The 22,890-nt window shown below is 44.8% G+C and overlaps 1 protein-coding gene across 1 annotated transcript in view; it reads left to right on the top strand.

The window, feature by feature from the left end:
- Positions 1 to 22,890, top strand: part of LOC146198871 (uncharacterized) — a 56,264-nt gene that overhangs the window by 3,578 nt on the left and 29,796 nt on the right. Inside the window, exons 5-10 of the mRNA XM_084594338.1 lie at positions 15,842 to 15,921; positions 16,257 to 16,330; positions 16,521 to 16,636; positions 18,482 to 19,117; positions 21,335 to 21,396; positions 22,359 to 22,429. Of these exons, the coding sequence (XP_084450464.1) occupies positions 15,842 to 15,921; positions 16,257 to 16,330; positions 16,521 to 16,636; positions 18,482 to 19,117; positions 21,335 to 21,396; positions 22,359 to 22,429 (1,039 nt within the window). The remainder of the gene's footprint in view (positions 1 to 15,841; positions 15,922 to 16,256; positions 16,331 to 16,520; positions 16,637 to 18,481; positions 19,118 to 21,334; positions 21,397 to 22,358; positions 22,430 to 22,890) is intronic.

Below are 22,890 nucleotides of genomic sequence, written 5' to 3'. Positions count from 1 at the left end.
ATATGGGGCAGCACAAGTGAAGGGGTGGAAACGCTGCTTCATTTGCTCTGTTCTGCTCCAAACTACCGTCCCTTCTACATCCTGCTCCAAAACTGCTGCAGACTGGCTGCTTTGATGTTTTGCCATCAAATTTATCAGAACCTGGTTTTACTGCACAGCATTAAAAGCAGGAAAAACCATTAATGGGCCAATTAATGGTTCTTCCTTACGAAAATGCGATCCGATGCTATTCAATTAATGAACTACAAGGAGCGCAGCAGGGCAATGGCATGTGTGTACACTCTATAAGGCCACCATAGTTGAAAGGATTACAGCACACTGATGGCAGAAGTATAATGCATGTCGTGATGTGCCTAATGCATATAAAATTTTCATAAACTAGAAAAGCATAGAGCACAACAAATGTTTGTTTGCAAGTAAATTTAAAATAAGCCACAATTGATTGGAGGGAGTTAATTGCGAAAAAAAGCACTGTGCACATGAATGGCACAGTCTCCTAGCTTTTTGAATCACTGGTGATGAGAGAAGTGAGAGCAGCAAAGCAGCAAATGCCGCAAAGTGTCGTGAGCTTTTAGGGAATTTGTCTGGCTACAAAGAACTACACGAGTTGTTCTAATGGTTTACAGTCAAACCCGAATATAACGAACTCGGATAGAGCGAATTATGTTTTATATCGAACACTCGAATTTCCGCTAGCATTATGCATATAAAATGTATTTTTTATAACGAACTACACATCGGATATAGCGAACTCGGCGCGCGCGATCGGTCGCCAAACGCCCGCCAACGGGCGGGCCTTTGTGCCGGCTCCGAGTTCTCTCTGGGCAGCCCACGCTGCCGGGCCGCAATACTTCTAGCGCATGCCGTTGTCAGATGGGAGGGGGATTGGCGACGGCTCCGTTCCCCAAGGTCTCACACAGCGCATACGTCATCACGCGCCCGCTAGGGTGCTTCTGCTGCTTCTGCGCCGATGCCACGCTTCCGTAAAACGCAGGAGGGGCTCTCTACAGCAGCTTCCACGAGGGACCCTCCTGTACGCATGCGCGGCCGTTGCCCGGAGTAGCGTGAGTAGCCTTTAAAATCCGCGCCATCGGCCAGCCTCTCTTTGCAGCGCTCCTATTCGGCAGCTGCCTACCATGTGATCAAAGATGTTCGAGCAGCTCCGGACCTATTGCGCTTCGAGAAAGAAGCAACACCGGCCAGAACTGGTTTCAAGTTTGGGCGAAGGGAAGGCAGCCTCCGAACAACGAACGCGTCAGTGGCGAACTTTCCCGCATCCTCGGAGCTTTCTTTGTTCGCGTTTGCAAGTCGTGCTGCTGCTATCCTCACGATTCCGGACGTGCCTACGTTGCTGCTGGCTTGCATTCCGGCGCTACATCCTGCAAGATGACGACGAAGCAGCGGCGTGCCCTACCGCTTTCCGACAAGCTGGAGATAATTCGCCGCGTTGGCCGCGGTGAAAAAAAGTCTGACGTTGCCGCGCATTTCAAGATTCCGCGGAGCACGTTAAGCACCATTTTGAAAAACCAGTCGGCCATCAGAGGCAATGCACAGGAATGACCAAATGGTGACTGCTTTCGCCACCGCAAGCCGGCTTTCGACCAAGTAGAGAAAGCGCTGTACCAATGGTTCTTGGACGTTCGCGCGCGAAATCTGCCGGTCTCTGGCCCCATGCTACAACAGAAGGCAAAAGATTTTGCCTTCGTCCTGGACGTCGAGGGGTTTACAGCGGGCAGTGGTTGGCTCCAACGATTTAAAGACCGCTACTCCATCACCGGGAAGGTGGTTGCAGGTGAAAGCCAAGCAGTGGACGCTGAGAGTGCTGAAAAGTGGGTGCAAGACGTGTGGCGTGCTGTCACGGAGAGATACGAACCGTGCAATATCTTTAACACCGACGAGACTGCCTTGTTTTGGCAACTGCTGCCGAGCAGAACCTTGGCGCTAAAGAATGAGAAGTGCCATGGCGGCAAATTGAATAAGGCCCGAGTCACCGTTCTTCTCACGACAAACATGGACGGTTCATCAAAGCTGCGGCCGCTTGTCATAGGCAAGTTCAAGCCTCCTATGTGCCTGCGAGGATGCACTTCACTCCCAGTCACATACAACTCAAATTCTAAGGCCTGGATGACCAGAACGTTGTTCGAAGCGTGGCTGCGTGGCTGGGACGAGGAACTTGCAACGAGCGGGCGAAAGATTTGCCTCCTCCTCGATAACTGTTCTGCGCACCACTGCGGCGTCACGCTCAAGAACATCGAGCTTTGTTTCCTGCCACCGAACGCAACAGCGGTTTTGCAGCCCCTCGATCAGGGGATCATCCGCGCTTTTAAGCTGGGCTACAGGAAACGCGTTGTTGAGCGGCTGTTGGTGAAATTGCGGGTTAACGACGAGCTCAAGATTAATTTGCTGGCCGCAATAGAAATGATTAACCGTGCCTGGCAAGACGTGACGCAATCCACAATCCGCAACTGCTTCCACCATGCTGGACTATGTCGAGAGGATGCAGAAGCTGCTAGTGAAGCACGCACTGTGCAAGATGACAGCGATGTTGCCACGCTGTGGGAAGAACTCGCTGATGTTCCGGATGCTGTGCCCGAAGAAGTTGCCCTGGAGGATTTTCTCACTGTTGACGACAGCGCAGCCGTGACAGCGAGCCCGTTGGACTCGGAAATTGTTGCCGACATGCTGGCATCTGGTGCGAACGAGGAGACCGAGGAGCCGCCGCCGGAGGACGATCGCCCTCGCCCGACGTTGCACGAAGCCCTCGCTGCTACCGATCTGCTGCGCCGATACTGCTCCGGAATACAGGGAAGCGGACTGGAGTTTGTGGAAATGATGTCGCGTGTGGAGAGTGCGATTCTCGCTGATGGAGTTAAATGCAGTGTTCAAGCGAAGATCACTGCCTACTGCAAATAAGTGAGTATTTATCTGCAATAAATTTCTTTTGTAGATTCATGGTGAGCGGCACGGTTTTTCTTTAGTTAGTGCGTTTTCGCTGCGCTGTCTGGACATCGTGTATAACGAATTTGGTACTGAAGTTCGTTATAAACGGGTTTGGTTATAGCGAAATACTTTATATAGCGAACAAATTGCGTTGAATTACGCAGTTCGTTATAACCGGGTTTGACTGTAGTTGTGAAAACAAGCAGGTACTTCACCATCGAGGCTCAGTTATACGAGAAGTAGGGCAGGAGCCAGGAATCCTCTAACTGGTTTTAATACCCCGATCCTCCCGGCTGTCATTATGCCTACAGTGGTGCTCAGTGTCTTCCATGCGCCCTCAGTTCAAACCTCTTCTTCTTCCATCTCGTAGCACTTGCAGACACATATGCAAGTCTGCAACAAGCTCAGCGCCCTAAGGTGAGATGTACCTCGTGCAGTTACTGGAGCCCCTAACCTGGAACAGTGTCATATCAATGGTCTGTGATGACTATGATGAAGTCGGTACTGACATCTCGCTTGTGAATCTCATCAATGTTGACAAGAGATACTCCACGAAGACCGGCTTCAACTTCCGCAATAGGACACCAACTGTGCAGGACAAGGTGGATCCGTAGCGAAGTAGCAGCACAGATTTGAATCGCACACTGTGGCGCACACTCTGTCTAAGTTCTTTAGAGTTTTCTGCTATACACTTGGCAATGGAGTCATCACTGATTCGTCGCGGGCTGAGTGACTGTAATACAGCACTCGGCATCAATCCCTTGATTTGTGTATGAGTACAGTATATACTATGGCACCTAGGTAGTTTTCCCACAGCCTGTGGCACCTCTTGTGATTGATGACTTGTGACTGATGGATGGCGTCCAAAGTGCTGTCATAAGAGTTGTAGATTGGCAGTTGATAGTGCTCATTCAGCACCTGCTTCAGTTTCGTGTAATTGTCTACCTGCTGGTTGAACTGTTCAACATACAGTAAAAGCTTGTTAATTCGAACTTCATGGGACCGGAAAAAAAGTTCAAATTGTCCGATATTTGAATTATCGAATGGTCTCTAAAAATCTGACAAGATCCATTTTCATTAGAGTAAATGTACCGTATTTACTTGAGTAATGAACCCACTCGCATAATGAACCTATCCCCTACTTTTGTCGCTGTGACCCTCCACTACGGCACCTTTTTCTCTGTCCACTTTCACTCCCACCTTCCTTCCTTCGGCGCGGTTCAGGTGTAGTATCACAGACACTGCGCCTTTTTGTAAACCAGTTATTATTATTATTATTAATATTATTGTTAGTGCTATTATTACAAACATCTTTTCGTGCTTTAGCGATGGGAGGGGTGGCGAAATTGGCAGAGTGCTAGCGGCCTTCATTCGTCCCTGGCACTCATCCATCACAGTGTGACGCGGTATAACGGCAGTGTTCACAGGCAGCCTGCGTGAAGTGCTAGGCTTCTCTGCATGACGAGCTGAATGGCAGTTGATGAGTGCATATTTTAGGAGCAGCGGGAAAAACCACGATGCGAGCGTGTAGAAAACCGTCCGAAGTGCGATCGGTTAGCAGGGTGATACGTGGCCAAAGATCGCCATTGCCGCGGGCTGGCGCATAAAAGTGAAAATGAAAGTATGTAGTCTGTCTATTAAGGGGGTGTTGGATGAGGCCGTTTGTGTTTCGTCATACTTTCCATAGCGCATGCATAAGAGGTGCCTGGTCTACTGCGCAACATGTAGGTCAGGCTTGAGGAGTGCTATCTTGACGATCATGCAATTGTAACTAGGCGCAGCCTAACCGGTGCAAGACCTGTAGAATCCATCTGATACCACAGCCTTACATGGGCGTCAGCTGGGACCACGCCGACAAAAATAATTATGCCTATTTCTGAATTAATGGAGGTCGAATTTATCAGCATTGAATTGCAAGTCTCGGAGGTGGTGCGGAACACAGCAAGAAGCCACTGCCTCCACCCCCTACCATCCGGCACAGTCAGTCATGACAGTTGGGTTTTATCAACTCTTCCATGATTTTACCTGGTTTTTCCTTAGTCTCTGTTTTGGATGTGTGCAGTAGCGTAACTATGCTCTTCTATCGTGGAGGCATTTCTGAGACCATGTGCTGGGCGCTAGGCTGGCCAGACGTGGTGCCGCATAGTTTGAATTATCCATAGTGGAACAGACTCACGTTTGAATTATAGAGCTTTCATTGCAAAAGCAATAAAATACTGCTCGCAGTTAGAGCCGTGGAACGGCGGTGACCACCATTGACCTTTGACCTTTAGACGACCCCCGTAGACGACCCCAAGCTGGCAGGAGCTGCCAACTTGGGTCTCTCATTTCACATGGGACGGTTAGTCAGAATCAGCCTGCCAGAACCCTGGCATTCACATTACTCCTAGAGCCCAATAAGGCACTTCATACGGCTTGGTTAAAGAGGGGCTTTATATGTGGGCTGGCAGGAGCTGCCAACTTGGGTCTCTCGTTTCACATGGGACGCTTATGTTAGAATCAGCCTGCCAGGACCTTGGCATTCCGTTAGCCCTCAAGGCCACTAAGGCACATTCATACGGCTTGGTTAAAGCGGGGCTTTAGGTGTAGGCTGGGGAACAAGAAGAAGAAGAATTGTAGCCATGGAGCCGTCATCAGTGTTAAATGATGTACAGGGGTTCCATTTTTGTTGGATGGGGACCAGGACACTACCCCTCGTTGTATCGACTGTGACACCTTTTGCTCTGCTTCCAGGTGACATCATACAGTGGACGCGCGCCAAATGAAACCCGCTGAAACGAAAACTCCTTTTAAATGAAACAATTTCAAAAAAAAGTAATTGGTTTCATATAAAATCAGTGCAGAGTCGCGCTCTACAATCGATACCCCATTTTGCTTGCAACATGGATAAACGAAACCGAAATTGTGCATGAGTCGTCTTTGTCGATGTCGATATCCAGAATCCAATCCAATGCAGTACCTTGCACGCCTTGTTTTTTTGTTGTGCGGGCGCCATTTTGCTCTGTTCCGTGGCTGTGTTTCGTGACTTCTTTCCGGCATGCAGTATGGAAGAAGCTGCTAGAAAGCGTCCCCATAATGCATTGTCTTTGAAAGCCAAGATGAAAATTCTTGATGTGAAGTGTGCCAAGGAGTCGAAAACTGCTATCGCGAAAAGGCATGGCATCCCAAAGTGCACGCTTTCAAGGATTCTGAAGGATCGTCACAAGATTGGAAAAGCATACAACAGCGGTGCGTTCGTCCCCGATAGGAAAAGAATGCATCTGTCCGAACATGAGGACTTTGAGAAGGCACTTTTCCTGTGGTTCAAGCGTGCTCGAAGTTCTAATCTTCCAGTGACCGGGCCTATTTTGGAGGAGAAGGCGAGAGACATTGCACTACAGATGAAAATTGAAGACTTTAAATTCAGCGATGGCTGGTTAAGCCGTTTCAAGAAGCACCACGGCCTTGTTTTCCGCACAATAGCAGGTGAAAGCGCCATGGTAGATAATGATGCTTGCTCTGACTGGCAGCAGCAGAAGCTTCAAGACGTCCTTGCAAACTACGAGCCGAGCGAGATCTTCAACGTGGACGAAATACCGCTTTTTAACAAGCTTTTAAGGGCCACGGCCCTTAAACAAAACTGCCAATAAACGAAACAGATTTTCTTGTCCCCGTCAAGTTTTGATTAAAGGGAGTCCACTTTACTTCGAGAGCAAAGGGTTCACTCAGCTGCTCCGCGTTTTCTAGAACAGTGACAGTCTTGAGGACCAGAGCACTGATGGTTTCATCCTCTTCCTGCTGGACTTCTGGCTTGAGGCTCACTTTTGAACCCTTTCACTGTCACTCCCGAGATAACTCGCATGACCACACATGCACAATCCCTGCTTCTCCCGAGTATACTCGTTTTGACTTTTTAACTTACTCCTTGCTGCTCCCGATTATACCCGTGTGGAAAAAAACGATGCAAGCATGTCCCACCATCTATGGAGTATCCACATAAATTCATAGAACATGTAGTGTAAGTTTTAAGCAACAGATGGGGCGCATTTTATTTCATGCGTTTCTTTTGGTCTCGGCAGAGCAGCCATGGCGAGGCAGCGTGCTGCGTGCGTCCGCGGTTTGACAGACAAATAAATTCAAGAACTGCTTATGAATTCGGACTTCGGTGATAGGGACAACGAGGAAGCAGCCCACCTAAACGCCTTGTCGAGCGATGAAAGTGATGAACAGCCCCTGCCTCCGAAAAATCCGCATAAGAGCAAATCCGACGAGCGACATCTCTGCTGGAAGAAAAAAGAGCTCAAGCCTTAGGAGCATGCTTTCGACCCATCTTATTCAGGAATCTGCAATAACATCGCAGAGTCTTCCAGTGAGCTCGAAGTTTTCAAAAGTTGGTTTACATTTTTAAAATTAACATTGATGGACTAATATCTTTCCCTTCAGGTTATTCTACAAGACAACGTCACAATTTTACAATCACCCCTTTCACCCAGCGTAATAACTGCTTTAAATATTCCTTTTTTCCGCGAACAGTAACGAAGTGGAATCAACTTACTAACGACGAAGTCTTACAGCTATCTGTAACATCATTCATCGGCAACCTCAGTGCACAATAATGTCCTCTGTCATGCATTCCCGGTTCCCATTTTTGAATGAATTTAATATTGTGATCGTTCTGGTGCTCTTTCTTCATTTAATTAATTCCCTGTTGACCATGTTCACTGATGACTTGATAGTAGTGTATTTATATGCCCCAAACCTTAGTGTACTTTTTTTGTTGTGTTACGTCATTGAGCCTTTCATTTTTACTGTTGTGTTTTGTTGCTTATTATTAATTTGTGGCCTTTGTACTTTTTTTTTCTTAATATTTGTACTTACCTATTTTCTGTATGCTCACCCTGTGAAAATCCCTTCCTGGGATTGCAGTATTAATAAATAAATAAATAAATAAATAAATAAATAAATAAATAAATTAATTGGACATTGCGGAAGCAATTGTGGAGCAAACGAACATTTTCCAGCCCCAAGTACACACCGCGCTAACTTTGGCGCCCGGATCCTGTATACGCCAGTGGAAAGATGGGACTCCACGTGAGTTATCACAGCTTCTATTAGCGTTGACCACAGCGGTGGGGCCGTCTCTTTTTGACAGATGCGAATTCGTAACGCGTTCGTAACTCGTGTCTATTTTGATAGCTACGTCGTGTGCCGCATTGATTAGTCAAAAGTTTATCTTCACAAGCCATCAGCGAAGTAAAGGAACATGTTGGTGCTTATTGGGAGCTAAGGAAACTGTTAAAGCTGAACAAGCATTCTAATGCTCATGGATGATGGCGCAGGCAAGGAAAGATAGCATTACTAAGTATTGGTCCATGGGTCCAAGCTGATGTCGTAATCGCTTCCTTCTCATTTTGAGGTTTCTTCATGTCTCCAATAATGAAGGTCAGATTCATGGTGACAGGCTGCACAAGGTGCGCTCAATTCTCCTGACGCTGCGGGAAAACTTTCAAGGGGCGCTGTTGCCTTTCTAGGATGTTTGTATTGATGAAAGCCTGCTGCTTTTCAAAGGGCGATTGGCATTCAAGCAATAAATTCCGCCCAAACGAAGCAGGTTTGGCCTGAAGTCATTTGTTCTCTGTGATGTGAAGACAGGCATGGTGCTGGGCATTGTGCTGTACACCTGATCTTCAACTGAGATCTACTGGGATGGGATATGGAGCATCAGTTTTTCTGACTTTATTGGACAAGTACTTGGGCAAGGGGCACGTCCTCTGGGTTGACAACTGGTACACCAGTCCCGCCCTGTTCATCTACCTTATGCAAAAAAAAGACCAGTGCTTGCGGTACAGTACGGAAGAACAGGAAGGGTATCCCACGCGAAGAGAAAAGACTGGAGGAAGGGGAAACCAGCAAGTTGGGCACTGATCAGCTTCTCTTCTTCCGCTGGAAGGACAAATGTGAAGTGCAAATGCTGACAACAAAGCACAAGGGGGGCATGGTAAAGTCCACAAAGGTGGACAGAGAAACGGGCGAGGGCCAAAATATTCCCCTGTGCATCTCCAAGTACAACTTGTGCATGGGTGCTGTGGACAAGGTCGACATGGTTGCGACCGTGACTGGTGTACAGTGACAGGAAGAGCATGAAATGGTACAAAAAGTACTTCTTTCACCTCTTGGACATCACCATCCTCAACAGCAATATACTTCAAATGACAGCGTCTGACAAAAGAAGCAGCATGGCAGAATTTCGACTTGAGCTAGTTCGCCAGCTAATCGAGAAGTACAATGAGGGAAACTCGAAGCCAAAGGGAGGACGCCAGTCTAAGGCTGAAGACCCAACAGTGCTGACAGCACGCCACTTGTCTCTGGTACCAATCACTATTGGGAAGCAGAACACAGCACGAGTGTGCGGAGTCGGTGTTGACACGCAGCATCGACCAAAGCAACAAAGGGAGTCTCGCTATCTGTGCGCTAGCTGCGAGGTGCCGCTTTGTGTGGTGCCTTATTTTGAAGAATACCACACCAAAAAGGTTTTCTAAACACTTGGACATTCTAATTAGCAGATAATTATTTTGTTAATTATTTGTAATTTTTTTGTATTTAGAACAATATCTATAAGGTTATTTTCAATAGAAGTGTTTACATGTTCTGCAGAGCATCGCACTGTGTTACTAACATAAAATTGTCACGAAACTAACATGACAAAAAAAAAAAAGGCAGTGAAAGTGTTAAGGTTCCGGCTTGCTCCGTATTCTTAGCGACCCTCCCTTTAGGTCTCGATGACACCAAGGTGGAAACGCTGCTGCAACAGAAACAGGGTGCAGGACTTAGATGCCATCTGCTTGTTGGAGTCCTGCTCTCTGGCATGGATTTTCATGCTCAGCTTGGGAACGAAAAATCCCATTTCTGCAAAGGTCTTGTTGTGGCTTCGTTCCACTTCACTGTCAGCATAATCAGCTGTGATTTTGTTCATCTGCATAATAAACTTGTGAGCGTGACGCTGGAAGTTCATAGCTGCAGCTCGAAGTTCTAGACCCACACTCACACTCTGACACAGCACTCTGGATTTCCAGCGTGTCTTTTTTCTGCGCACTGGGCTTTCTTTCTTTCTTTCTGTGCTTGTGAAACAGTGGCTGCCACTTTTCCAATGTTCTCGACGAGTCATTCTCTTTTCTCAGCAACTGTGCGCGCTGCACAAGTGCTCTCAGGGTTCCATACTCCCTTCTTGTGTCTGTTTTGTAATGTCGGAGGCGAGCTCTTTGTTCTTCACCTTGGCCTCTTTCAGAGCGTCATCTCTCTCTATAATCCTTAGAGCATCCTGTGCTCCGGATGCAGTCAGTATTGCGGCTTCCTGCTGTTGGATCTTTATATGAAAGGCTGCCGGATAGAACTCTTCAATGTCGTCTAGTATTCCTTCCTGTTGCTGTGTATTTCAGCTTGCTATGATCCAATAAATGCCTTTTCAACTGCTTCCACTCCCACCTTCTGGGGTATTTCAGCATGCTGACAGACTCAATTCCATTGGAGTATTGCACCGTGAGCATGTTGTTTAGAAGGGGGACTCAATTTCATTGGAGTATTGCACCGTGAGCATGTTGCTTAGCAAGGGAACACGAACCTACTCTTTTTGAAATCTTCTTGTGTAGGTGGCCCATAAACACTCTTGTTGGGAAACTCCTCAGGAACCTCTCTGCCTACTTCAGAACACGTGTTACTTGATAGACCCTTTCTGTAGTCTCAGTCGATGTCTCAATGAAGTTAATTTCTTAACATGTGTCGAAGAATAAGCCAGCCATTCCTCAGTGACTGGTGGTATCACGTTGAGACCACTGGAATTCGTCACTCTGGTCAATCGTCCTTTGATGATGCCTTGGAAGCTGATTTGAGTAAAAGGAAGTCGCTCATCGGTGTGAAGTCGTTGAAGCATTCCACTTGTGTCTCCTTAAGCTCGATGGCATGCTCTCTAGTTAGGTCGAATGCTGATTCACTGAACAGAGTTTGAAGCTTCAAAGGGGTTCTGTTGAAAGCAGCAATAATAGGATCAGTAGTCGACATCTTTGGGAACACCTGGAAATCCTTCACACTGATGGATCCAGCACTCTACGCCACGCTACTATGTAGCTGTCCTGGTAGGTGGATCCTTCAACCTTTTCAAACATTGTCTGCTGAATGAGTATTGCTTTTCCAGTGTGCGCTGCAGTATTCTGGCATTGTGCGTTGGGCTCCGATGGAAAATGAGGTATTGTTGGCATCTGTCGACTTCGGTGAATCTTTTCCAAAGGCCTTGTTCTCAGTCATGTTCTGGTTTCCTGAAGCAGTCGAAACTTCTTTCGGTAAAGCTGCTTTCGTAGATGATGCAGGGGCTGCAGGGAGCTCAGCTTCTGTCTCCATCAAACGACGGCTGCCTTCAACAGGAGTAGGCGCCTGAAGGGCCTCGATGGGGCGGCGAAGGGGCGTCATTGCTCGTGTGGCAGTTTCCTCAAACTCTAATGCAGATGCAATGTTTTCTGCACAAACGTCGACTTTAAAAGCCTGCACCTTCTCATTGAGCTCACGTAAATCGTTGTCATAGGTTTTCAGTCACACATGAATAGGCGTTAATGCAAGAATATTTCCTGTGCATGAACTCAGAAGTTCACTTGCCTCATGGCACAGCCGGGTCTGAAAACTGTGCTGGATGATGTGCTTCCTTTTTATGTGGTCCATGGAGCCTCAGTGAAGCCGCCCTCTTTATCTCCGGCGGGGTTCGTTGGCGGAGCTCGGGCACAGTGGCTAGAATAGGGAAGTGTGCGGACCGCGCTGCCGGCTCTGATGCCCTTCCGCGATGCTCTGGAGAGAGAGATCCAGGTGGCGCTGACGCCCGCTTACACGTCCGATCACTGCGTGTCATAGCGTGTCGTCTGCTCGCTGCGCGGTTAATCGGCCGTGTTTGAGAACTCCTTCAAGATCCGATGCATGCTTTCTGCTCTTACTATAACTTCTGCTTTTACACAGCATTCTTATTTATTAACCAAATATCTAAGTGATGCCGGTGTAAATTTATAATTCTTTACAATGGTCTTGTTTTGAATGGAAGAATTACAACCCGCATTCTAAGCGGGATTTCGCCTGGGTGGCTTTGAAACCTTCGAGCAATCACTCCAAAAAACACTTGCCTCCAGTAAGTTGCGGACACGGGCCGAGGTAAAAAAAGTAAAGGTAAAGCGCTAGCGCTGGACCACTGCGCAATCTAGGTACCAAGTTTTTTTTTCACGTGTTAAGCTGCCAGTCCTTCAATGGGCGCATTGAAGGTTGTTGGCTGCACCTTCTGTGACACAGTGGTACTAAAGACGTTAATTAGGCCTCCTTAATCTTATCGAAAACCCAAGGAACCGGTACTTAGCTAAACGTGGCAAGGCGTGGTAGAACAAAGCAATACTTCCCTAAACACTGGCTGTAAACACTGCATGTATATCCATGCTTAGCCAAGGTAAACCACCGCTTATATTTTTTTTTTTTCACCGCGAGTTTTCTTTTCTGAGTAGATAGATGAGCAGCTTAGGAATTACAACTTAGGGATAGTTGTAATTTTGTTTTCGGAATTAATGTGTTGCTACGCTGCCGATTTTGCTTGGGCCTTTTAATTTGGCTGTTTTGCTTCTGTGAGCAAAGAAAAAGACACCTCTGCTGCAGAAGATGAATTCATTCCATTGATTAGCATACATGCACTAAAGCATTGAAAAAAGTTCTAAATTACTGCCATTTGTTTTTTTTTTTTTTTGTTTTAGTTCTTCAGCGGCATTATTAAATTAATCGGGAAAACCTCGAGAATCGATATGCTTGCAGGATATGCTTAAATGAAATTCTATAGCTGCGCTCATTTCGCGTTCACGTTCGATGATTGTGAACATTTCAAAACATCTGCCCCTGAACACCCCAGGTGCATATATATTATATTAACTACTTCAGAATGCAAGGCCGTCTCCAGGGTTCTTCAATAGTTTAACTCGACTTTACTACATAGCGAACAACACGTTCCTCAACCGACGCCCAGGAGATCCAGATTCGCAATTAGGCGCACACTGTAAGCTACGTTCGATGACACTCCACTGATCTCATGAAATGAAGCTTTATGACGTGACAGAAAATTCCGTGCGTGCATGCATGGATTAAAAGCAAGTCTATGCTCAGAACTGGCCGTTGCGTGATATCAGACTCCTCACATAAGTGGCCGTAGCCCCTTGATCGTTATACGTCGTCGCTCTTATGTCCGTGCAGGCGTAATATGGGCACAGCGTCACCTTATGATTATTTTTCTTGAAACGGGTTTTGACACATGTGTTGCAATTGGCACGATCAGAAAAATGGTCCGGAACGCACATTCAGAGCGACCGCCCTCGATCGTTCTATCAATTAACATTTGCAGTTGCGTCGTAAATAACGTGCCAAAGGTGATGTTATTTTTTTATTTATTTTTTTTTTTAAAGAAGCTCGCAAACGGCAGCGTTGCGCTTTTCAATAATTTCGGCACACAAAACAACTCTTCTTAGTACTATCTGTACCCGCTTTTGTAACGAGGTACAAAACAATGACTTTGTCGCTGACTCATCATACAATGTCTAGCAGAATTTGCACCAAAAAACAATGCAATTACGCGCGCAATCAAGGGTTCAAGCACGCATTTCATGTGCTGACCTGACGTGTAAGCGTGTGGGCGCGCCATCTAGCGGAGGCATCACCAAACGGCTGCAACGCTCCCCATAGGCGCCGCTTGGCGGTAATCACACTTCAGTATTCTAGCCACTGTAGCTCGGGGTATCTTCCTGGACGGCCTAGTGTGTAAGCAAAAGATTCACTGCTCATGGTTATACGTGGCAAACCTCTTTATTTACACATCGGTATGCTTGCAATCCGCATCTTCATTCATTGCGCATCTGACAAGCGAGCACACGTGCTACGGCTTTTTCCCGCTGCATAAAGAACACGGTGCACGCGCAGTGAGGTGCGCAATTGGCAATGGCTTCATGCGTGGCAACACAGGAGTGGCGGCGCATGGCGCACAATGTGGTTTGGTGCAACCGGTTGTCATGGCAACGGTGCATGCACAATCTTTGGCTTTACATAGCGTAGTGAAACTTTCACTTTTTCTGCACTTTCTGCACCAGTTCTGGCAGGTTCCAAGGGGGTGCTGAGAGCGTGCAGCGCTAGTTCAAATAGTTCAGGTTTAGTTCAAGTGCAGCGTGACACTAGCGCTGCTGGTGTTGCACGCTTGCTGCACTCGCTGCACTTGGCAACTGGCCAGTTCAGAGTTTCGGGGGAACTCTCGCTGAACTAGACCTGCACTTTTGCAAAAGGAATAGCAAGGTGCAGGAGTCACGCGCTGCACTGGAAAAACGATTACGAAGGTGCTGCACTCAATGAGCTAGTGCAGCTAGTTCAGCCAAATCGAGTAAATCTATTGCCACGTGCCTAGCACCGCGTGGCCGCCACGCTTGGGGACAATGATGACGAAGCAGCCGTTGGCTCGAGAGGCGCGCTGGGAGCTGAACTCCAGTGCTGGAAGCCGACCTGATTCTCGGGTTCTCGTTAATGCATACTTTCACGGCTCCTTGGGGCTTGAGTCATGATACTGGTAAAGGTGCTGGGTGGAGGTACTGGGCAGTTCGAACCAGGGGACCAAGTGCAGGTGTGGACCCCCGTGCACCACAGAGGCTTGTGCGAAAAACTCCTACATTGGTATTTTGGACCGTGTAAAGTCCTGCGCCACCTAAACAGCATCAACTACGAAGTTGGTCCTGATGGTAGTGTGATCGTCAGTCTTTGACAGCAGCGACCTGAAATTGTGCACGTGGTGCGCTTAAAGCCGTACTTTACACGTGACTGAGTGCTTTGTCAACGTTCCGTTTTGCAACCTTGACGTTTCCCGCTAGTGAGGACTTCACTTATGGTACAGTTTACCTCACCCTTAATTTTTTTTTCTTCTCACCTTGTCATCGAGGTGATGTTTTCTTTTCGCGGAGGGGAATAATGCCACGTGCCTAGCATCACGCAGCCACCGTGCTTAGGGATGACGACAACGAAGCAGCTGTTGTCTTGAGAGGCGCGTTGGGGGCTGAGCTCTGATATCAATGCTGGAAGCCGACTTGATTCTCGGGTTCTCGCCTACGTGTACTTTCACGGCTCCTTTGGGCTTGAATCGTGACAATATGCACAAGATAGCCAGAACGTGCTACTCATTCGTGTGAACTCCAAACTACCGGTGTTACTTGAGTGCATTAAAGCTATGCTTGAATCAAGTAAAAATAGCCAAAACCGTTTACTCAGATTTTATGTTCATTTATGAAGTGTATGAGCAAGCATTTCGTTGGCTGAGTCTGTTCCAAATTGTCGCTCAGGTCTGTTGTACTTAAGTTTCTGTACATGTTTTGGCTGTTTGTATTGTCTGGTGAAATGTATGTGAGTAGGAAGTAAAAATTTGGATGTTGGATAAACCAAACCAATCCAAACCAAAACGGAATCAAATAGTAGTTTTTTATATAACAGGAAGAGAAAATTGCAATTATTAAAAGCATTTTACCCTAGAAACATGCTCCAAAACATCATTCTAAGGCTCCAAAACTCTCTTTTATTGCTCCAGAGCTGCTCTAGAATATCTTGGAAGAAGACAGCAGAGCAGGTAACAAAACAAAACATAAGAAGCAGGTAACAAAAAGTTTTACCTGCTCTGCTGCCTTCTTCCAAGAGATGTGTGACCAACTAGCTAATGTTCAATTCTATTATTATTGCTCTAGAATGGTTTTATTATTGCTCTCTGAGCTGCTCCAACATGCTAGAGCCTGCTTCCTTACTTGCAAGTGTCTCAGTCATCACTTTTTTTCGTCCGTGCTTCATGCTCTGTAATGTGATGATATTTATTAATTTTCTTTTCTTTTTTTTTTTTTAGGTATTAAGGATGGCGGTGCTGAAACTAAGGACAAACAGAAAGAAGCTTTTTTAGCAAACTTGCCGGACCAAATTCAGGAGGTCAGTCTAGAAAGTATTCTCATACTTCCATACTACGAAAGTGACACAAGCAGAGACTTTTTTCTTGCTCTTTTAATCCTCACTATAGTTACTCATACTTCCTTTGCAATGTTCCTGGTATCAATGTTGCTATGGCTATGTAATTCTAATGTTTGTTTGGGCCATAGGCCATGGTACATAAATAGTAATAATATATATATATTATATTTCTTTTTACACAACTTGAGCATAAAATATATTCTGCATAATTCGTCAAAAGCATTGCTGATTAACAATTTGAGCTTTCACTTTAAGGGCTGGTGGGCACAGCGTAACATATCTTGATGATCTTACAGGATGACATTCTTCGACTCTTTGAGAAGTTTGGGCCTGAAAAGGTAGTGCTCAAAAAGCCAGACAACAAAAAACCGTAAGTTTGTTGCATTTGTTGTCTTATCTCAATTTCCTGGACTTGACGCTGTTTGGAACAACTTCTTCCTGCTGTATTCTGGCCATTAGAATTTGGCAGTGTTGCATTAGTTCCATCTTGTTTTTAGTAGCTTCACCATAACAACGTCCATTTTTTGCACTTGTTTCACGAAGCAATTTTTCCCGTACAGGTTTGCCTTCCTGACGCTGCGAGACCAGCAGGCAGTTGCCGCTGCTGTCAGCGAGCTGAACAACCACCAGTTGAAGGGAAGGAAGATCAGTGTACAGTTCTCGGGGCAGAAAAGTGGTGAGTGAAAGTTTGCCCTTTTGAAGTCTAAGTTACAGTCTTATCACTTTGGTCTTATCTCAGACCTGTGATGTCATTGAATCTCATCCACAGCGGCTCCCTGCTTTTGTTTTTGTTTTTTTGCTGAAGTGGGCAGCATTGTCTCTCTTGCATTTTCAGTAAGTATTTCTGGCACTCGTGTTGCCTTTTGCATCTAGATGGAAGCATGAAGTCAGCTGATACCATGATACCAATGATACCACGTTTTCGATGCCCGCATTTTTTGGAGAAGTCTTGTGTGAGTTTTGTGACAGTATAGAGGTGTTTAGAGGAGGGTGCCGAATAGTTGGGTGTTTAGGCAGAATGTTAGTCAGTATTCGGAAACGATACCACTGAAGCTGGATTGGAAAGGTATCTCAAAATAACGGCTTGAGGGGCTAGTTGGTGCATCATCGTATTCAGATATGTGGCGCAAACAAACACAAACACAGGAGAAGATACACATATCTGAATACTGGATTGGAAGCTTCTTTGTTTGCCCTGGCCATCACGGTTCACACGATGCGAGGCACGCTTCAAGAAAGGCCTTGTTTTGTCTGCCAGCATATTGCACCACAGACTTATTGCTAAAGCTTAAGGATGTAGACAGGCATTCATCAGAACCATCTTGTTCTCCAACGTTTTGGCATGGGGGATGGCACTTTGCATAAAAAGCAGTCTGCATGAAAAAATTTCCATATTTCCGTGTGCTCGACTTCTTTGCTTTGCAAGCCCACCATCTGTGACTTGCACATATGGTAAAACCTGAATAATTTGAACTTGGTTAATGGTGAATAATCCAAAGGATTTTTGCTGTTCTTTAGTTCCCTATGTAAATTCGGCTAGATATTCGATGCGGTGGCCTGCACTGGTCTGGTTAAATAAAGACATGTGGGATGCTATGTGGCAATGCCTGATCCCAATTTCGCTGCAAATCAATGAAACAGTGGCTCTTCGGAGCCATGAAGTGGCGCCGCAGAGTGATAATGATACTTATGGGGGAACAATGGCTCTTAAATCTACTTTGCTGGTTTTTGACCAAATTTGATAAAACCTAATATTCTGATTCATTTTCTTGCACTGATTTCAAATATGTAACTATTTTTCCAATGGACCAATTAGTTCAAAAGATAAGATTAGTAGTCCATAATTTGCGGAAACAATAAAGTAATAACCGCAGTACAAAAAATTAACATGGACACTTTGCTAGGTACGAGAAGGCATAACGAATACAATGTTATGAGCACTTTTTTGATATAACAATATTAGCAATGTTGTAGCAGTTTATAGTTTTTCAGTTTTGCTCTTTATCAGACAGTAGGGTACCCACATTTGGAACAGTGAGACTGCTATAACATCGCTAATATTTGTTATATCAAAAAAGTGCGCCTAACATTGTATTTGTTATTTCTTTCTCATACCTAGCAAAGTGCCCATGTTAATGTTTTGTAATTAATGTAGAGTAATTAGTGGTGTACCAATGCAGCACAAGGTTGTCGTACGTTGGTTTGGAGTTAACTAGAAAGTTGCTGGTGGGCAGTTATTTGGCATCACATTGAGGCCCCATCATAGAGTCATGTAAAGATGTTGCTGTTGTTAACACTAGGGAACCATATGTGTAATGCCATCTTGATATTTCACTGGATGAGCTTGTTACTTCTGTTCTGTAATGTGACTACTGAAAACTTGCTTCTCTTGTGTGCATTGCCGAAGGACATCAGAAGACCAATAGAGGTATGGAATTAAGAAAAAATATTTGATATGCTATTCTTCCTGTAGGCGACAATTCTCAGTGTAGTTTCTTTTACCTTATCTCTAACACACCAGGGCCACCAAGTCAATCCAGGAACGCACCAAACAGAGACGAGCGTTCTGCAGAGGGTGGCAGTATGGGCGAGTCTTGGGACAACCCACCATCCGGAGCAAACCATGGTGCCTTAGTCAGCCAACCCAACAGGAGCACGCAAAACAGAATGGACTCTGATGAGTCCTGGGATGACCCACCATCTGGGCCGAACCACAGTACCGTAGTTGGCCAGCCCAACAGGAATACACAAAACAGAAAGGACTCTGATGAGTCTTGGGACAATCCCCCATCTGGGTCGAGCCACATTTCATCGGCCAACCAGTCCAACAGGAGAAAAGACTGTTCTTCCGAGGGTGGCAAGTCTGGAGCTTCATCAGACAGCGCCACGTCACATGCGCCAAGCCACAATCTCTCTGAAAAGCCCTCCCCATCAGCGAACCTCGAAGGTCCCCCGCCACTTGGTCGGGCTGCAGATGCCCGCTTAGCTGGCGGCACTTCACTTCCCCTGATGCCGTCCAAGGGTAGAGGCCTGCTGGCAGCTGTCAATGGGCCTCGTTTGCCACAGTGGACGGCAAATGGGACCGGGGCAAGTGATGGTCCACCACCACTGGCACGTGTTTCAAGTCGTCGTGAAGCCCATGAGGTGCCACATGACGGTATGGAAAATTTTTTCTTGGGGCTAATTCTATTTATGTTTTTGTCAGTCTTGGTGAAAAAAAAAAAAAAAATGTTGATCGCAGTAATATATAGTAGGCTGTCAATAATTCATGAAAAGGACCAAAACTTAGTTAGAAATATGTGCAGTTCGATAGAAGGACACCCTTTTAATTGGCTTGTAATCGGGGATTAAAACATCAATTCAAACGTCAGTGCAAATTAACCAGAGGCATGAATGGAGCGTGTTAAAATTAGCTCTTTCCTTATGGTAGAAAAGCATTTTAGAATTTTTTTCTGTGAAATGTGGGAGGTGTAAAAAAAAAGCATAGAATATATGAACAGGGACGAAAGAATTTGCTTTCTGAAGGCATTTATTTGACTGAAAATAATATTGCAGAACAAATTGCCAACCATAAAGAAAAAGTTGAGGTTAAAAATTATATTGGCAAGGTAATGTTGTCACATGGTGGCGAAAATGCCGTGGGCACCAAGTAGCAGACAGGCTTAGTTGCACTCAAATCAACTCTTTTTTTTTTAGGCTGATTTGCACCCGCTAAATAACTAAGCAATTCGTCGACAGCAATAACAATAAAAGTGCTCGACGGAAGTCAAACTACAAAATGCCCATTGTAATTGGCAGTGCTTCAATGTAAAGCCACCACAGAAACTTCTAGATAAACCAGCCAAGAGATGCGGAAAAACTCCAGAACATTACGGAAACACTTGTGTTTGCCTGCGACCATTCCAGCCTGATCTTGCACAGAAAGCAATAAAGGAGAGTTTCACGATACCGAGCATGAACAAAGAGCACAAAATTAGTCCGTGCGCCATAACAACAGGGACAAGGCCGCATTCCGGCGGCTGTTCAAAAGCAACAAAATTTTTGAATAGTTTGCGGCAATATCTTATATAAAATTGTTTAAAAAATTGTCATGTACAAAATGATTTCATAGTTTAGAAACTGGGTCCTAAATGTTTGAAACTAACTCAAGAGCTTTCTAAGCCTGAAAATTTTTGATATTGCTTGAAGTGTGTCCTTGATATAATTTTTCATTCTTAGCAAAAATATTTTCAAGGTACAATTCAACGTAACAGTTTTAGCTCGATTAATGTTCTTTGCAACGTCTAAAGCTGTAACTAAGAATGCTTTTGAAATAACAGAAAAACATTTGCAGAAATACAAAAAGTAAACAGTCGTCCCCAGATATACAGCTAAACCTGGTTATAAAGAAATTTTAAAATGGCCAAATTTTTCATTACATCCAGGTTTTTGTTATATGCAGTTTTCTCAGGGAGACTCAAAAGGACAATGCAGAACGAAAACCAGATTAACAATTGATTGTTAGGGAAACCACATTGAAAGTATTCACATTAAACCAGAATTATTCAAGGTTATAGAAGCAGTGAAACGTTTTGCGATAGCGCGGAGAGCGTGGCACTGCTGCTGCGGCAGCAGCCCTCATTGCTAATTCCTAATTTTAGCTTACTACACCAGCCTTACAGAGTGTAAACTTATAGCAAAACTAAGCCAGAGTCCACTGATCAAGTTCATTGAACTGAAATTATTCGCTTTTCTAAAATTCGACTAACTGAAACATTTTTGTATAGGATGCATACGAGAACTGCCAGGGAATTTTGAAAGTTTGTTGTTCTGAAACATTAGTTTAGCCAACATTCGTACATCTTAGAGTTTAATGTGCTGTGAAGTGTCGGAGCACATTAAAGGACCCCCGGATAATTGAAGTTAATCTGGAGTGCTTCACTGCAGTGGGCCCATGATGCTTTTGACTGTAAGGCATACCATGCTGTCTTCTGATTTTTATTTGTTTATTTATTCTTTCAGTTATGAGTTGACATTTTCCAGGGATTGGCCTTTACATGAGTGTATATGACATCTAGATATACATCAGTAATGCAGTGGTAATGTGGCAAGTAAGAAAAACCCAAAAGCAGGTATTTTTATTTATTCTTGAAACAGCTGGGTGAGAATGCAGTGGTAAAAATAAACTGATAACAAAAAGTAAACCTTACTAAGCATTTAGAGGAAGGAGGAGCAACTTTGACGGCAGTACAGTGACTGCAGTCATGAACAGTTTTAAGCCCTTGAAAGAGTAATCTTTTGCTGCTGGAGGTTGGGATGAAGAATTGTTTTCAACCATTTAATTGAATAGCTTTGCTTTGGCCAGAGTGTATTGAAAACTACGAAATGTTTGCAGGTCCCAGTGTTTCTCTGCAAAACGAAGTTTTTGTGGGAAATTTGAAGGCAGGTGTTACAGAGGTAAGTTTACTTCGGTGGATGTTTTCAGCGCTTCTAGGGCATGCTAAATAAAGATGGATGCAATAGTCTATGTTGATGATGTATTATCGATGTCAAAGAAATGCAAACATCGGAGCGCGTGGAAAAAGGTCCTGCTCAGGCTGTCTGCCTGTCATCATCAGTTGTAGGTGCGTTCATTTGGCTCCTGATAGTTTTGCTTCTACTTTCTTTTGCATTTATCTCCTCGTTTAGCCACTGGAATGCCATGTTCATTCTTTCCAAATATGGCAACTTGAGCAATTAGTTAATGACATGAGATCTTGCCATAGCTACTGTTTTAGGTTAGGCAATTGTGCCTGTGTCGTTTTAATATATGTTTGGTTGCGCTCGAACGCAGATATTATAAGTGCAAATAAATAGTATCTACTTCACACTTCTGCTTCGTTTGCTGCGCAGCAGTGCTGAAGTGCTTTAGACATGTTTGATCCACTTAGTATAGCTGCCTACTCACTTCTGAGAAAATTTGCTTAATTTCGGCAAGGAGTACAGCATGGTTTATAGCTGTGTAGTGCAACTTGCAGCTTAATTTTCATGGGCACTGTAGTGAACTGCTCAGCAATGAAGTATGTGCCTTTTTTGTTTGCTACGAATGATTTTATGACTAGTTTTATTTATAAGCTTTATCTTGTGCTACCCTGCAGTTATTGCACTTAAGCATCTTAATCGTTGTCATAATAATGGCAAGTGAAAATGATTGCTCATGGAAACTCTTTGCCTTCTCTTTATCAGAACGTGCTAAAGTTAGAATTCTGTTGTTTTTACATGGAGTGACGGCATGTCTGTTTAGAGGTGCCTTTTAAATGCTACTAAAAATGAACTTGCCTTTCTGACTTTCATTTTTCTCTCGTAATACAGATTACCATAGGTTGTATCGCATGCCTGTTCTTGCATTGAATTTATTATCGCTTTGCTTTCTTTTTTAGGATGAAATTAGGAATATCTTTGAAAAGTATGGCATAGTCAGCATTTCTCTCAAAGCAAAAGGGCCAAAGCCGTAAGTTGTCAGAGCTTTGTTGTTGTGATGACTGAGTGTGGGGAAGGGACACTGCTTGTGTTAAATGGTTTTTTAGCTATGGAGCCCCAGCTGCAAGAAGAAAGGAAGTGCACTCATATAAACATGGGCAAATATGATCGTTTAATGAAAATCAGTCTCTTCATTTGAGTTTGATGTAGCGGTAGACCTGTTGAAGATTTTAGTTTTGCTTTGAGGCCTGGCTTTGGAAGAAGTGGTCTTTCAGCAGGATTTTGCACCTTAACCCTGCTTTTATAGATGGGTTTTGAAATGAACCTTCTGTGGTACCTTATAAAGTTTCTGCTAATGAAGCTGAAAGGTATTTGTATTGTCTTATATCACACAAGTTGGGCTGGATGGGCATTGCAAGGTTACAATACCTAGGTTTTTGTTTTCCTCATAAGAGGAGGAAAAAGACCGCTGAATAGAAGCTTCATTTTGTA

This window comes from Amblyomma maculatum, chromosome 2, assembly GCF_055883805.1.
Source record: "Amblyomma maculatum isolate TAMU_Amacu chromosome 2, ASM5588380v1, whole genome shotgun sequence".
Taxonomy (NCBI): Eukaryota; Metazoa; Arthropoda; class Arachnida; order Ixodida; family Ixodidae; genus Amblyomma; species Amblyomma maculatum.
The sequence above is the reverse complement of the archived record's forward strand: the minus strand, read 5'-3'. Positions and strand labels throughout refer to the sequence as shown.